The sequence below is a fragment of the Lonchura striata genome, chromosome 1, assembly GCF_050655825.1.
Source record: "Lonchura striata isolate lonStrDom1 chromosome 1, ASM5065582v1, whole genome shotgun sequence".
Classification (NCBI taxonomy): Eukaryota; Metazoa; Chordata; class Aves; order Passeriformes; family Estrildidae; genus Lonchura; species Lonchura striata.
In genome coordinates, this window is record NC_140703.1 from 91,042,592 (window position 1) to 91,057,695 (window position 15,104).

General features: G+C 39.1%; 1 protein-coding gene across 2 annotated transcripts in view; it reads left to right on the forward strand.

Annotated features, from left to right (window-relative positions):
- The window catches only part of NCK2 (NCK adaptor protein 2), an 83,017-nt gene that overhangs the window by 66,430 nt on the left and 1,483 nt on the right, over positions 1-15,104 (forward strand). For both annotated transcript variants that reach the window (XM_021538106.4, XM_085583158.1), the window contains one exon: positions 5,754-6,475. In XM_021538106.4, the coding sequence (XP_021393781.1) occupies positions 5,754-6,475 (722 nt within the window). The remainder of the gene's footprint in view (positions 1-5,753; positions 6,476-15,104) is intronic.

Sequence of the window (15,104 nt, forward strand, 5' to 3'; positions counted from 1 at the left end):
TTTCTGACTTGTCATTATAAAAAAAAAATCTATTAAGATATGTAAATACAGCAATAGATGAAAATGCACAAATAGTTGTCTCTCTAATTGCCATGGGGAGAACTAACAGCTTTACTCAGCAGCACCCATTTTATATTTCCAGTTGCATATTTAGACTTAAAACTGGCTTCTCCAACACTGATATGGGATATCTGAAGAGCACCATTTCAATAGAATCCTAGTCCCTTAAAGAGGAAGTAGTTTTCAAAACTCAGTTGTATTGAGACACTTTCGCTGGTTTTGCAGTGTATTCTGTAGTTTGAAGGTCACTTTTGGAGGAGAGTGTCCTTCCTTAATTTTTCTTAATATTTGAATAAGAAGCTATTGGAGGATTCTTAAGGAGTTTTATCTATTGTATTTAGTAGCATTTGGGTTTTTTCACTGAATTCTGAATTGAGGAATTCTGTTTTGGAAATTTGGTATCTCGCAATTTCTCAAAGCAATAGTTTTCTTGTGTTGCAATGTTTTTCTGAAAGAGGTTTTTTGGTTTTTTGTCCTGTGATTTTGATTCAATATGCAGGTGAGCTGCAAGAAGTATCTTTGCTCATCATTTGTATATTAAAATTATGTGTTAAAATCAGAGACAGTTTCACAGATCAATTTCTCAGAAATTGTCATTTGGTACTGAATAATGGTTTTTGTATACAGAAGAGGGAAAAATAGAAAAGACAGTAATATCAAATCAAGAGACAGTAATAGCAAATCAAGTCTAGAAAAAGTCAGGTATCAAATCAACTTAAAATTCCTTCAAAAAAGAAATGCAACTGTATTTAGTCTAAAGTTAAGCTATATACAAGATTTTACCAATTTAGTGAGCGGTCTGGGAAAGGGGACGCTAGAGAATTTTGACTGCAGATACTTTTAATGTTTGGTTCGTGTTATTCTTAAGCAGAAGTTAATAACCGTGAGTATAGATAAGCCTGTGGAGATGTTCTTTCATCTCTGGGGATGATCAAATGTGTTTTAAATACAAAATGTATTTTTGAATTTTCTGTCTGAAACTGTCACTCATCAGTTTCAAACAAGGATACTAGCTTGCAAGAACATGGAAAGACTGGTCAAATAAATATTTGTAAAATTAGGTGTAAATAGGCTTTTGTAAATAGGTTTTTCCTAGTAAAGGTAGTATGAGATATTAAACCATAATTAACAAATTAATACAAACCTATACTAGTGGGAAGAATCCCTTTCTATGCAAATGTTATGTATCTGTTTGATAAGGTATGTTTTAAGATCATGTTTTCAATAGAATTAAACTTGTTTATCCTATGAACCAGTTTTCCTAGAGGTTGTAGCTCTGCAGCCTTGTTTCAGTGCCATCACTGAAGGCAGAAGAGAGAGAGATCCTTTTGTTTTCGGAGCACTTGGGCAGCTGGGGCATCCGTGCTGACAGGCAGCCAAGCTTTGGCCCAGGAGTGTGGCCAGCATGGCAGGAGACACAGGGGTGGGGGAAATGGCACTGTCCCAGCATCGGGCCAGGGATCCACCACAGGGCAATTCCACCACTGAGCTTTGGGGCTGGAGGGAGCTCAAGACATTTCCTAGGGAAGTCTAAGGAGGATGAGGTGGGAAGGCTGGAAATGCTGTGGGGAGAGGGAATTGGAGGTGCAAGCTTGAGGACCTTATAGATAAAGTGGAAAGACTGTCTCAAGGGGAAGCTGGTAATGAAGGGGTGCTTGCACAATGGAAACTTAAGTGACAGGAAGCAAATTCATAGGAAACTGGTCTTCAGCCTGCTGCTCAAAAAACAAGCTATTCTTTAGAGCCACAGCTGAGCTAGGAAAGGAAGACAGCGTGTAGTAATGTGACAGGCACTTTTCTGAGTTCCCCTAGGACTAATCCTGGGGCAAGAGTTTTCTTTCAATGCAGAGAGAAGAAGGCTTTGCCGTGGGTCCCTTCTTCAGAAACATTGCTAACCAGTTGATTCTTTTTTTTTTTTGTCTCAGTAATATATCCTAAGAATTATGCCAGCTCACATCACTTGGCAATGTACTTATATGAGTGAAAATGAAGTGATTTACTGTGGGTTATTGTAGATTGTGAATAGTAATACTTCCTACAAATTGCAGTAGCAAAACAAGCTCTCTGCTACTTTGCAATGCTTCTTTTCCTTCCACTTTTTTCCTCTCACTTGAAAGCTAACTTCTTGCTTTAGATTACTCCTTACGACAACTATTAGTGTTACAAAGGAGTATGACTTCCAGAGGTTACAGATGAACTTTAACCAGTGAGTCAGAATAGGAAAAGCACAGTTGGAGTAGAAAGGTAGGTAGATCAGTAGATAGGTTTTCATTAGAACAAAGACAGTAAAACATACCAGAACTATGACTGCAATTGCAAGTATATTCAACTTTTCTACATGTGACTCCCAAAGTGCTGGAATGTTTTGTTTTCCATTAAATCCTTTGTATGTGTTTCTTTCCATTCAGACATAAGAATAGGGATCCCTTTATGAACAGTAGTAAGTGAACATTTCTGTTAATAGAATAGTAGTGTTTACTCTTCCAGAGATTACTCATGCAGATTGTCTTTTTTTAATGGAGTTGTGTTTTTTGTTATAGATGCATATACAAAGTTATAATTGACCTAACTTTATGCTTGCTTAGCTGTGATGAGCCATCCCACTAAACTGTATTTTTAGACTTTCCTAAGGAAATGAAGCTTACACTAGTCACGCTGTCACTGTCAGCTGTCATAGTCCATCCATCTGTCCATCCTTGATAACTCAGCCAATTTTAGGCAAACTTGACAAACTGGCAGAGATAAACTAACTAGTTTTCTCCAAGTCATTGCTGATGTCCCTCACTGGAGGAGAAACCAGAGCAACCCCAGCTCTTTGCTCAGTCCAGGGCTGAGAGGCAGCAGGGCACCAGGCACTGTGCTTGGCTGGCCAGCCCAACAAAGGTAGGGAGGAGGGCAGCACCAGGAGAGATTTGAAGGTATTTTGGAGATAGCAGAGGGGACCTGGAGATATGAGAAGGACCTGGGGATGTGAAAGCAGTCATACAGTAGGGGGACTTATTTTGAATTCTGCAGGAGATGGGGGAGGAAGAGGAGGAACAGCTTAGCTGGAGGTACAAAAAGAAAAACAGGAACAGATTTCCTTCATTCTGCTCATGGAACATCTTGTTTCCTCTTCAGTCATGGACACAGTTATGAATGTTGCAACCTGACATTAAAAATTATTCTTAGATAATGTGCATGCCCTTTGCTGTGCCTGATTGCAGATAGGTTCCTGCATAGTTTGTTCCTTTGGTCAAACCAACTGGAAAGCCTTTGGTGCCCATTGCTGCTATTGCAAAATATTAATCATTACCATGCCATCACCCTTAAAAAGTTTGTTCACAAGAAATGTTAAGCTTAAACTGAAGAACTCCAGTTGTCTTTATTGATAAAAATTAGAAACTTTACTATGTTTATTTTTTATTATTATTTTCCCAAATTTGTAATGATCTATGTTTAATGGGCACAATAGGAAGTAACATTTTAAATATCAGATGCACCATTGCAAGGTCTGTGAAAAAGGAGGGAATTTATGCAACTCCAAATAAAGGAAGGTGCTTGAATGATAACTTTTTCCTAAATGTTTAGATACCTTTATCAGATTTCAGAGAGTTTTTGAGAAATTTTGGGGTTTTACCTGTTTGTCAACAATTTTTTCTCTAGATACTTAAGTTTATGGCATTTTCTCGTCACACTACATCCTCATTTCTCACAGTTATCTCTGTGCTCTGAGTTTCAACTAGCTAGGCCAGGTACTTCACCATCCACTGTTTTTTTTCATTAGTTCTTTTGCTGTAATTCCAATAAGTGGACTGTGTATCTTCATTAGTGAGCAAATAAAAGCCTAAGTTTTTCATCTGGAAAGTTTCATCTCAGTGGAGGGCTTTATGTAGAGTGAATCTATTGAAATACAGTTGCTTGTTTTCCATGAATTTATAAAAGTAATTTCCCCCTTTTCTTAAGAGAATGACCTTTAAATTGTGTTTGTTTATATCACTGTAATTTAATGCTCATTAGCTCTGTAACATCCTTGTCTTTTTGGTTAAAAATGATCTCTAAACTGATGAAAATTTCCAGTCTTGGCAGAGATCAGAGCCTGACCAGCTTCTGATTAGTACTCGCTTGTACACTCTTTTCCTGTGATTGTCTCCCCTAGCACAATAAGCTGCCTCCCTCATTTTGCCTGAAAGTGCAGCCACTGGCTCTTGGCTAAAGTGATGTAGTTAGAATGACAATAGGATGTAGCAGGCTCCAGCAGGAAGCAAGGCCCTGCTGGGGAAGGTCAGGAAACACTTTAGGATCATCAGAATTTTCTGCCATCTTCTGAGATCATAAGACCACATATTAATTAATATATTTTTAACCCTTTTAGATGGAAATCCTAGCATAGTTATGTGCGCACTGTTAGTCTGTGCTGTACAGATAACTATGAAGTAAGCATGAAGTTTTGTGGTGAACAAACAGCTTTGCTGAAGATGCCCATTTTATATGCAAGTACATATATATCTAAATATATTAAAGCACACTTTTTGGCAGCGGAGTGGCTGGATTGAATAGGACTGAATAATTAAAAACGAAATAGCATGCATCTCCTTATCTCAGATTATTTGAAGAAACAAAAACAAAGTACCTTTATTTATTCTCCTGCCATTAAGTATTCTATAATCAGCATGTGTGCTCTTGTATCTCAACTAAATCTCTCACCTGCCACCCAGACTCTATGTGTGTGGAGAAAAGTACAAATGCTCCTATTTCTGTGATGGTTTTGCCTTCTGTCCCTTGCATGACATTTTGGGTGTTGCTTGGTTGTGCTATACTGCGATATAATATTTTGGTTGCAGAAATTTTATAAGTGAATTTCACAAGAGATGGCTCCTTATTCCCTTTATTTATTATTTTGTTTATATATAAACTTAAGCAGGGGTTGCTGCAAAAGTTGGAAAAGTGCACCAAGTGTGTTCTGCAGTTTTTCTGTATTGAAACAGACATTAGTATGGTTTCTCTAATTAAAAAAAAAAGTGATCAATGTTATTGTTTCTTCTGTACATTGTATTTAACACTATAAATAAAGCCATGACATGACACCAGAATTTACAGATTATAGGAAAACAAATGCAAATGGTCTTCCTTACCATCAGGTTTCTGCTGTTACATGATGAAATGTAGGTGAAGAGGTCTGGGTTTTGGAAGGGTGATTGCAGTTGGAAGGAATTGCAACAGTGCCTGCCTAGGTACTTCTGGAACAAAGAGAGCAATACAGTCTGCAGAGAAACTTTAGCTTTTATTTCTCTGCTCCTTAATTTTTGTAGGTTTTCTTTCACTTTTTGTTTAAGCCAAATTGAAGTCATCTCCAAAACTAAAAGGCATGATGATTTGACTGGAATTTAAAGATACATAATAGCAAGTTCAGAAACATTTCAGTGATTTAGCTGTTCTCCCAGTGAAGAAATCACTGTGTTTAAGTGTTTTTAAACTCTTCTACTTCTGAGAAGTTATTATAACACAAATTGTGCTTTACCTAATGGTGCATCAGCTGGATGTTAACGAGAATCTCCTAAAGGTGTTGCTATTTCCTGACTATGTAGTGTTACAGAAGAGATCTCCATTTAGCAGTGTTGTTGAAGTGAGAGTACAGCGTGTCACCACATCCAGCTTTTGCAGTCTGGCGACAAGCATTCCAAGTGACCACTTTACATTTCTGTCTTTAACAGGCCTGGGAAAAACCAAGAGAAAGACGAGTGCGAGAGACGCCTCCCCCACTCCCAGCACAGACGCAGAATACCCTTCCAACGGCAGCAGCGCCGACCGGATTTACGATCTTAACATTCCCGCCTACGTGAAATTTGCCTATGTTGCGGAGAGGGAGGATGAGCTGTCCCTGGTTAAAGGGTCCCGAGTGATTGTCATGGAGAAGTGCAGCGACGGCTGGTGGAGAGGTAGCTACAATGGACAGATCGGCTGGTTCCCTTCGAACTATGTGGTAGAGGAGGTTGAGGAGGCAACTGCAGATTCACCCAGCTTTCTCAGCCTAAGGAAAGGCGCTTCCATGAGTAACGGCCAGGGCACCAAAGTACTCCACATCGTTCAGACACTGTACCCATTCAGCTCGGTCACAGATGAAGAGCTCAATTTTGAAAAAGGGGAAACGATGGAAGTCATTGAAAAACCAGAAAATGACCCAGAATGGTGGAAATGTAAAAATTCCAGAGGTCAAATTGGTCTTGTCCCCAAAAACTATGTAGTTATCATTAGTGATGGTCCTTCCATGAACACTTCCCATCCACCTCAGATAAGCTACACGGGACCATCTTCTACTGGACGATTTGCTGGAAGAGAGTGGTATTATGGGAACGTTACCCGGCACCAAGCAGAATGTGCCCTGAACGAAAGGGGAGTGGAAGGAGATTTCCTTGTTAGAGACAGTGAATCTTCGGTAAGTGGTGCTCAGCCCGCAGGTTTGTAACTCCCCCGTGCATGGGTTAGCAAGCACGGCACTTCACAGATTCCCTGTCTTTTCACCCTTAGAAAAGTGAACAGGGTTTCAGCATTACCAACCAATGCCTGCCCTGTTTGTGAGAATTGGTCTCTCAGTGAAATGCAGTGACATTTACAGTGAAATTTAGCAGCTGTGGTCTGTATTTTCTAGGAGGTTTTTAAATTTGAGGACAATCAGGTAAATACTTCAGGCCCCCATTTGGCTTTTCATGTGTTTCTCATGCAATCTTCAAATTTAAAGCACTACAAGCAAGATAAAATAATTCTAGGTGATTGAAAATTTGGTCGTTGATTTGATCTTAAAGCTATTTTCAAATAGAATCTTTGCATTGCTCAGTTTTGTTCTGCTTCTAATTTAATAATTGCTTTGTTTCTTTATTAGTTAAAATTCCATTTTAAATGTATTTTTGATCTACTTAGATAATTTGTAGTAAGGTGCAGTTATTATTGTATTTGGTTGTTATATACAACAGAGAGGGTCAAGTCAGCAACTCATATGCCTTGTAAATTGAGCCTTGATGACATTAGAGGGATCTGAGTAATGCTGGTTATGGTTCATGTAATTCTAAAAGTTCAGATTTAAAATTCAGCTGAAAGGGCTTTTATGTATGCTGAGGCTAGAGAATTCACAGTTAAAGCACTAAAATTTAATTATCCTTTGACTGTGGTTTTGAAAAGGTGACAGATTTTAATCTTACATCATACATAACATTGAGAAAATTGACAAAGTACAACTTTGTAACTGTCCCAGATATTTTTATCTGAAGACAATATTGTCTGATTAAATTTCAGGCACCCCTCCTTGATGGAAAAAACATGATAGCTATCGAGCTACCCTTTCTTTGAAGCTCTGTGTCATTGAATTCCTATTTCTGCTTAATTGTAATCACTAAACAAAGGCAAATGCAAATAAACCACAGGAGAGCAGGAAGAAATTTAGAGATTAAAAAAAAAATAAACTAGACGAGGACAGGAAGAAAAGTAGGAATTTGGAAATCATGGCCTATTTACAGAGGCTGAGAGGAATCAAGTTTGTTTAGTCAACAAAAGACAAGACTGTTGTGGGGCACACAGTCTTGTAAAATGTAGAAAGCCACTGAATGATTATGATAACATCATAACTTTTTGCCTGCATTGTTGCTGGAGAAATCATTGCTTTGGAGTACAAAAAGATTCATTCAGAATGTGGTCTTCAAACTAGTTCTAGCATCTAATACTTAGTGGGATAACAGAAAATTTATTCAGTTCATATCAGAGAAATTTTTTTGCACACCTGCAGGAAAAAAAAAAGCACTGAATTGAGGAACTTGGCTTTTTCCCTTCTTTTTGTACTCTTTATCTGGTCTTGCAAACCCTATATGTGAGACTTTTTTAGCAATGAGAAAACTAGTTATGCACGTAAATGCCTCTGTGTATTAGTACTGCATGTGAGTTTTAGTTTTTATTAGGTTTAAAGAAATAATTTACTGCATCTCAAACTTTCATCTACCCTAATCTTTATATATCATTCCATCATATAGTGTGTTTATGTATGTGAATTATAAAACACTGGGGATTGCTAGTTTTTTCCCTGGAGTGCCACAAGTGATATAATAAGTGAATGGGCATACTTGCTAGAATTGAGAAAAGGTTCATAAAAATATATTTCAAACTTATTACGTATGGAATAAAGAAAGAGTTTAGCAATGACTCATGAATTTCTGACGGCTGCTGTATTTCACACATGTGACTACAGAGGTTGTTCATGCTGTGGCTAAAAGTCACCAGGAGTGTCTTCACAATCTGAGCAGATGGTCTTGATTAGAGAGAACAGGCTGAGCAGAGCCAAGTTGTCAGCTCTCTGATTTGCTCATCTGACCACCAGACCAGCATTTCTCACTACACTGTGTTGTTAACTTACCTTTAATGCTAGGGATACAGGGGTTATTGCTTTCTAGAAAGGTGCATAGATAAAACTGAGTCATGCTCCTAATCCTGTGACTGATTTTTGACCCGTTTTAGAGATTTCTGTAGCCTTCCGTCACCATAGTTACAAAAATTGGTCTGCATAAAAGTTTTCCTTAGATTTCAATTTTGCTCTTGTTACTGAGCTATGAAAAGCTTTCCTTGGATAGATGGTTTGTATTATTCTGTATTCACTTAATGATACTGTCATGTTTTTGCATTTCAAGTGTTAGTAGTTGCAAGATTTTACAATATTTCTCTAGGTTTAACTTTTAGGAGATGTTTATCTCACAGCTAGATTCCTTTAGCCAAAAATACTATGTTACTATGCATTATCTTCAGTAACACTTAGGTGTAGAGGGTGCTACCATAGAGGAGAATAACCTGAGATGAACTCTATAAGGTAGCTAGGAGGCTGATTATCTTAATTAATTACGAAATACTATTATTAGAACCATAAACTTGTTTGAACCATTTAAGCCCATAGTTTATGTAACAGGCACAGTTCCCTACTGATAACATTTTTGCCAACTGTGTTATACCTAGGTAATGTCACCTTAGTTTTGGAGATCTAAAAGAACTGGGCACATGCCGAGTTAAAAATACTGCTAACTAGTTGTTCTTTCTGTTGCAGGCTGCTAGGTTGATGAAACCTGCAGTTTGTCTCAAGTAATGAGACAATAAAAAAAAAAAAGTATATTTAACCTATGCAGTCTCTGTAGAGCCACTTTTTAGATTGCAGGCTCTTCAGCAGTCAGATTTTTACTCTCTTTGTGTAGTACCTAACCCAAGACAAACAGGTCTTGGCTGATACTAGTGGTCTTGGTTGGGTGGGTGATTGTCATGCTTTGAATATCTCAAATTTCACTGAGTACAGAACCAAATTTGGGTGAGAAAGGGTTGTTTTGTTCAGATTCACACCAGCACACAAGTGTGCTAACTAGTACTGCAGTTAACAGGAAGCAGTAGTGTATCACCTCCAGCTTCTGAGCAGACCCTTTTCTGCAGACACCTTTAAACTTCAAAGGGAGTTTCTCTCAGAACTTGTGGGCCCCTTGCAGTCCTCTGCAGGTGGGTGTGAAACTGGTCATCAGGCAGACACCAGTGCTTTGTAGTCCTATGAAGTCTTCTCGTGAAGCAGAGAAGGTGTTATTTTTCTCAGACTGTGAGTGAGCTATGCAAATTTTTGGATGATTTCAGGAGCAGTTATTTATTAGGAAGTAATGGCTACCTTCTGCTGGTACTGTTACAGCATTCAAATTGCAGTAACCCATCCTAAACAGAGTTGCAGAGTATAGTTTTAAGATGATTTTAGGCGTATTAAAATGATACTGAGGATTTGTAGGTATGATTAGATTTGTCCATTTTTGAGATCATATTTAGCTTCTCCATTCTTTGTCTAGCAATAATGACAATAGAAGGAGGAGGAAGAGGTTCATAGTTTGTATGGTTGTTGAGGTGCTAATTCTGTAGCATTCGGTGTCCCATGTTTTTCTGGAGTTTTAATCCTTCAGCTGTTAGCGAGATGCAATGAAATGTGGCAGCTGTTTAAAAAGTGAACATTGCTCATGTTCTGTGACATGCAGTAATTGCAAGTACAGCAGACATCAGGAGAAAGTTTTTCTTTGAAAACAGGCATCAGGAAATACCCTAGTGGCTTATTTTAAATGGAAGAGCAGAAATCTTATTAGAGCTGTAGTTGAAGATCAGTGAAATCAATTCATATTTGTGACCTGTGTAATTTTGGAACATGACCATTACATAGGGAGAAGAATGGTATTTGCTTATATGCAAATGAAACAGAAGGGGTAGAAAAAGGAATTAACTCTCCCAGAGTCAGGCTGGAAAGAGCTATCTGGGAGAGTTAATAGTTTGAAGAATGAACGTGTGAGAATATCTTTCTTGGAGAAAGGGCATTGGCAAACGGGATTGGATTGAAAGGGAAAATGTGAAATAAGTTACAGGATCAGTAAAAGATTTTTCAGAGGGAACTGTTTTTCACAACCTTGCTATTTATAAATGATAAAATTATCATTTAATTCTCAAATTGAGAATGTGAAGAGGGAACTCTGTTTTTCCAGATTCTCTTTGTTTTTCTTTATATTGCTTTATCACTTGTTTTCGTGGTAGTTTTCAATTTTATTTTTTTTTTAAATATCATCCAATTCCTCACCAAAGAAATAAAGAAATACCTTCTTACCTTTTGTTTTCCACATGTCGTAGGCACCAGCTAGCTCATGGTCATCTCTAGATATAAGCAGGTGTTAAAGGAATTGAAAACAATTCAAAGTACTACTACACCTGGACTGTTGATTCATTTAAGCTAATCTTTAATTTTCTGATTTAGGAATTGATTTAACTTCAGGTTAGGTTTTTCAGGTTTAGGTCTTTCCACTTATGGTGGTGCAGAAATACTCAGTTTCCCTGCCACAAAGCTATGCTCTGTAACTCTATTGCAGAATCATCAACTGTTCTATTCACTTAAGGGGTTAAAGCTTACTTCTGATGTGCCTTTATTTGGTGTATGTGAGTCTTTTATTCCTGGAAAAGTTAGTGTGTAAACATCCAAATGTAGCAATTAATTTAAGAGGGAGAAGAGAGAAAAATTGGCCAGCAGTTAGAACAAAATAGCTTAAACAGTAAATAAAATAAACAGACTTGGAGCAAATCCAAGGAGGACAGCAGGGAACCAATTCAAACTGCATTGAACACAGCATACTTTGAAATTAAAGTGTTAAGAGCAATAGTTTATTTCAATTTTTTATAAATAGTATTTTTAATGAATTTGTGTTTGTTAGGGCAAGAAGGAAGCAAAATAAAAACAAGTCCAATTGCTTTTGCTTTTCATTCTTGAGTCCTATAGAAGTTACTACTCTGAGACCAATAAAGGGTTTCAGGATTTTTGCAACAGCTGTTTGAGCTTTTCCATCTCCTTGCACCAGATGATGACTCTCAAAAGAGTTAGATCAGCCTTTCCACTTTTTACATTTTTTTAAATTAAATCAGATAATGAAAAGAGTAAGCTTTGTAACATATTCTGCAGAAAATATGATAAAGTCTTCTACTTATGTATCAGTCTAACTAGCCAGCTCCAAGGCTGCGAAGAACAGACAATAGTTCATGAGAAATGTTCATTCACTAGGGTTATACTCAAACTGGCAGAAAGAGTATTTAATGTATTGTGTGGATCAGCCCACAGAGATAGAAGTCAAGCCAATGCCTGGGTCATAGGACAGTAGGTCAGAGGTCCAGCACCTCTCTGCGTGCCATTAAGCACATCCTTTATGGCCTAGAAATGTTTCTTATCAGATACAAGGAGCTTTGAAAACTCCTAATTTTGACATGGTAAAAACAACTGTGCTTTGTCAGAAAATATTAAAACTTTTTTGACAGCAAAGTGAATATTTCATTTATTTTTAAACTATTTCCATAACATTGTTTCCTGTTCCTAAAACAAGCAAACAAAAATGTTTAGTTCAGTTTATGAACTTCCCATTTGTCAGTTCTTCTGTTTTAATTGAGAGCCTTTTGGTTACTGGTTTTTGTTTGGTGTAGGTATCACCCATGGAAGCAGCAGCACTTAGCAACATTTTTTATTGTTTTTTGAGACCTAACTGGCTACTCTGTACTTGCTTCCTCAATCTGTCCTTGGTGAGGCCCTACAGACCTGCCTGTGTTCAGGGCACAGCAATCAGCACGCTGCCCATGCCCATAATTTCTCTTCCATGAGGCCAGGGTCCCAGAGCTTCTGGAGAACTTTGTGCAGCCCTCTGCTTTGTGACTGTTTAATTACTGCTGCTTGGAACTGTGGAGAATGCACTGGAACCAGGTCCCAGACTATGGCTGCTGGAGGGTTTGTCCACACTGCATTCAGGGCTTTAACCACAGCAAAGTGTTTGTACAGCCAGGTTAGCTTTAACCCAGTGGGATAGGTGCTGAAAATAAGCCAGTCTTGGTGTGAGTTCTGTGCAGCCTTCTTTATGGTGCTACTGAGGCAGGGGCTTAATATCAGAGATAGCTGGCTTAAAATAGCAGTTTTTTCATACTTGGAGTTAAGGATGGATGACAGGGCACAAAATGTATCTTGGGTGGGGCACTGCAAATCCCAAAGATACACTCTTCTGCACATTTATTTTCATCACTTTCTTCCACCCTTTCCAGTCTCCTCTTGGCAGTCACAGAGAGTGTTCCATGTATTTTGAGCCAGTGGCTGCTCAGTGCCTTCCTGATGGAGCCTGCACTGACCTGGTCAAGGCCCAGTGATCCTGGTTTATAGATGGAACAAGTAATTATCCTATGGGTGTAACATAAAATAATTTCTAAAGAAGTGATGCCTGTTGATCTGGAATTTAGTGGCTTGCGGTAGAAAAGGGTTAGGCCAAGGGCGTGGGGAGGTTGCTGCTGCCTTGAGCAGTACAAAAGCAGAAGAGCTGCTGCCCAAAGCCAAGCCTTGAGTCTGAAGAGTTGGACCAGAGCCAGATCAACAGGCATGGCGGGAGCTTTGCTGTGGGCAGGGTGCATTGACTCAGAGAGAAGACAGAGAAAGCATTCGTGCTAAAACTGGTGGGGAGCTGATGCAAGAGATGAGATTTTGGGATAGGCAGGACATGAGGGATGTGGGGGCAGAGACCCGTTTTATTGCAGGAATAAATACAGCATATCTGAAAAAATGCTGTCCTCCAGCTTATTTGGGTATGTGCTTGGTGTGTGTTTGACCCCTCACAAATGCAGCGTAGAGGACTCAGGGTGTGGTTTCATGGACTGAAGTCTGGTGTCAGCTGTAACATGTGAGGGCTCCTGACCCCTCCACTTGTGCTGTGCCATGGCTGTGCTCAGGATTGTTCCTAAGGCAGTGCTGTGAACCAGGTGAATTTTGTTTAACCTGGGCAAGCACAGGTTTGCAGTGCTGGCCCAGCCAAAGCAGCGGCATGGTGGGGAGAGACCAAGGGACACAGTAAGGTTGTGTCAGAAGCCTGGCATGTACCTTTGGCGGTTTGTGCTTGAAGCCATGCCTTCAGTGGGCTGAGACACTGCAGCAGTACCTCCAGAATAGCACCAGGCATTACTTAACGCCATTAAGTGCTTGTGACAAACTCCAGTGCGTTCTTTTTATTCATTTTCTTCTTGGCTGGTGGCATAACTTCCATGCACCTCTCACAGGGCAAACCCATGCTCCCATCTGTCATATCCCACTCTTACATGGAAGGGAGCACTAAAGATTCATCCAAGATTGACAAAAACCACAAGGGTTCAAAAGAGAAGCTCATTAAGTTTTATTAGCAAACTACACAGCTGGCATAGAAATTAATGTTTTACCCCTACTCTCTAATAGTAAGAGCAATAATAAAAGAAAGAGGGAAGAAAGAGAAAGTGAAAGGGAGATGAGATGAGATGAGATGAGATTGCAAAGGAAAGGAGATCTGCAGTCCTGGATCCAGGATCAATCCAGCCAACAGGGTATCCAAGGCCTGGGCAGCACATCACCAAAGCTTTGTGGGGCTACTTGGTTATAGGTAAGTTTTTCTGTCCCTGAGATTAGGTTTCTTGCTCTTCATGTAAATGAATCAGCATGGGGACTCTTCTATACCTTTATGGAAATTGGGGGGAGCTTTAAGGATCTTTTGGTAGTCTTGATCCCCCTCTACTGGATTTGCCTGTTCCTTAACCCCATTTCTATGCCTGCATTTATTTTGTATTGTGTGGTCTCCATGGACCAGAAGAGGAAAATTGACCCCAGAAGGGTGCTGCCCTACCTCTGCACATCCCGCCCTTTCCAGCCACATCCTTTTCTAACTTGCCTGCTTGAATGGTCATTGGTATTCAAGGCATCGATAGCAGCGCATTAAATCCGTATTGCCAGGCTTCTACACCGTCTCTGTGGCCAGCCAGCAGCAGTAGGTGGCTGGAGACAAAGTTCAGCTGGAAGCAAGGGACACTGTGTCCTTTCTACCCTGCTATGGTTGCATGTGGTGAAGAAAGTGGAATGGTCTCATTGTGGATGTTTGGATGACAGCACTCTCCTTGTTAAAGCAACTGATTGCCAGGATGAAGAGATTTATCATTAGAAATTGTTATGTCCTGAGTAACTTAATTAGTGCATAAATTCTGTGTTTTGTGGGTAGAGTGGTGTGATGGTGAGATTTGTGCGGTGTTTTTCTTCTTCTATAGCTTTATCTTTTTTTACAAAGAAAGTGTACTCAATGGGAGAAATTATTCCCCATACATGTGGTAATGAAGATAAAAGGTGCATGCGTTTTTGTCTTTTGTAATGCAAAGCAGGAATGGCCCTCTAGTGGTCATGGCTTTAAAAAAAAGTGAAATGGGGAATTTTCTTCATCTGCCCAAGCAATATTGCAATCATTTTTTTTCTCCAGGCCCCTCTAGTGAAGAAGACATGCATGATAAAAATTCTTCCCTTCTCCTTGACATTCTTGTGCTTCTAGATTGAGTAACTAAGATAATACTTGCAGTTTAGTCATGTAATTGGCAACTTCAGACTGTGCATCTGGGGAGCTTTCACTTAACTGACTTAACTGCTCACGTTAATAACAATGGTAATTATTTATTGAATAATAGGCTATTGGGTTTTTTAAGTAGCTAAAGTACTGAGCTGTGGCTAATGT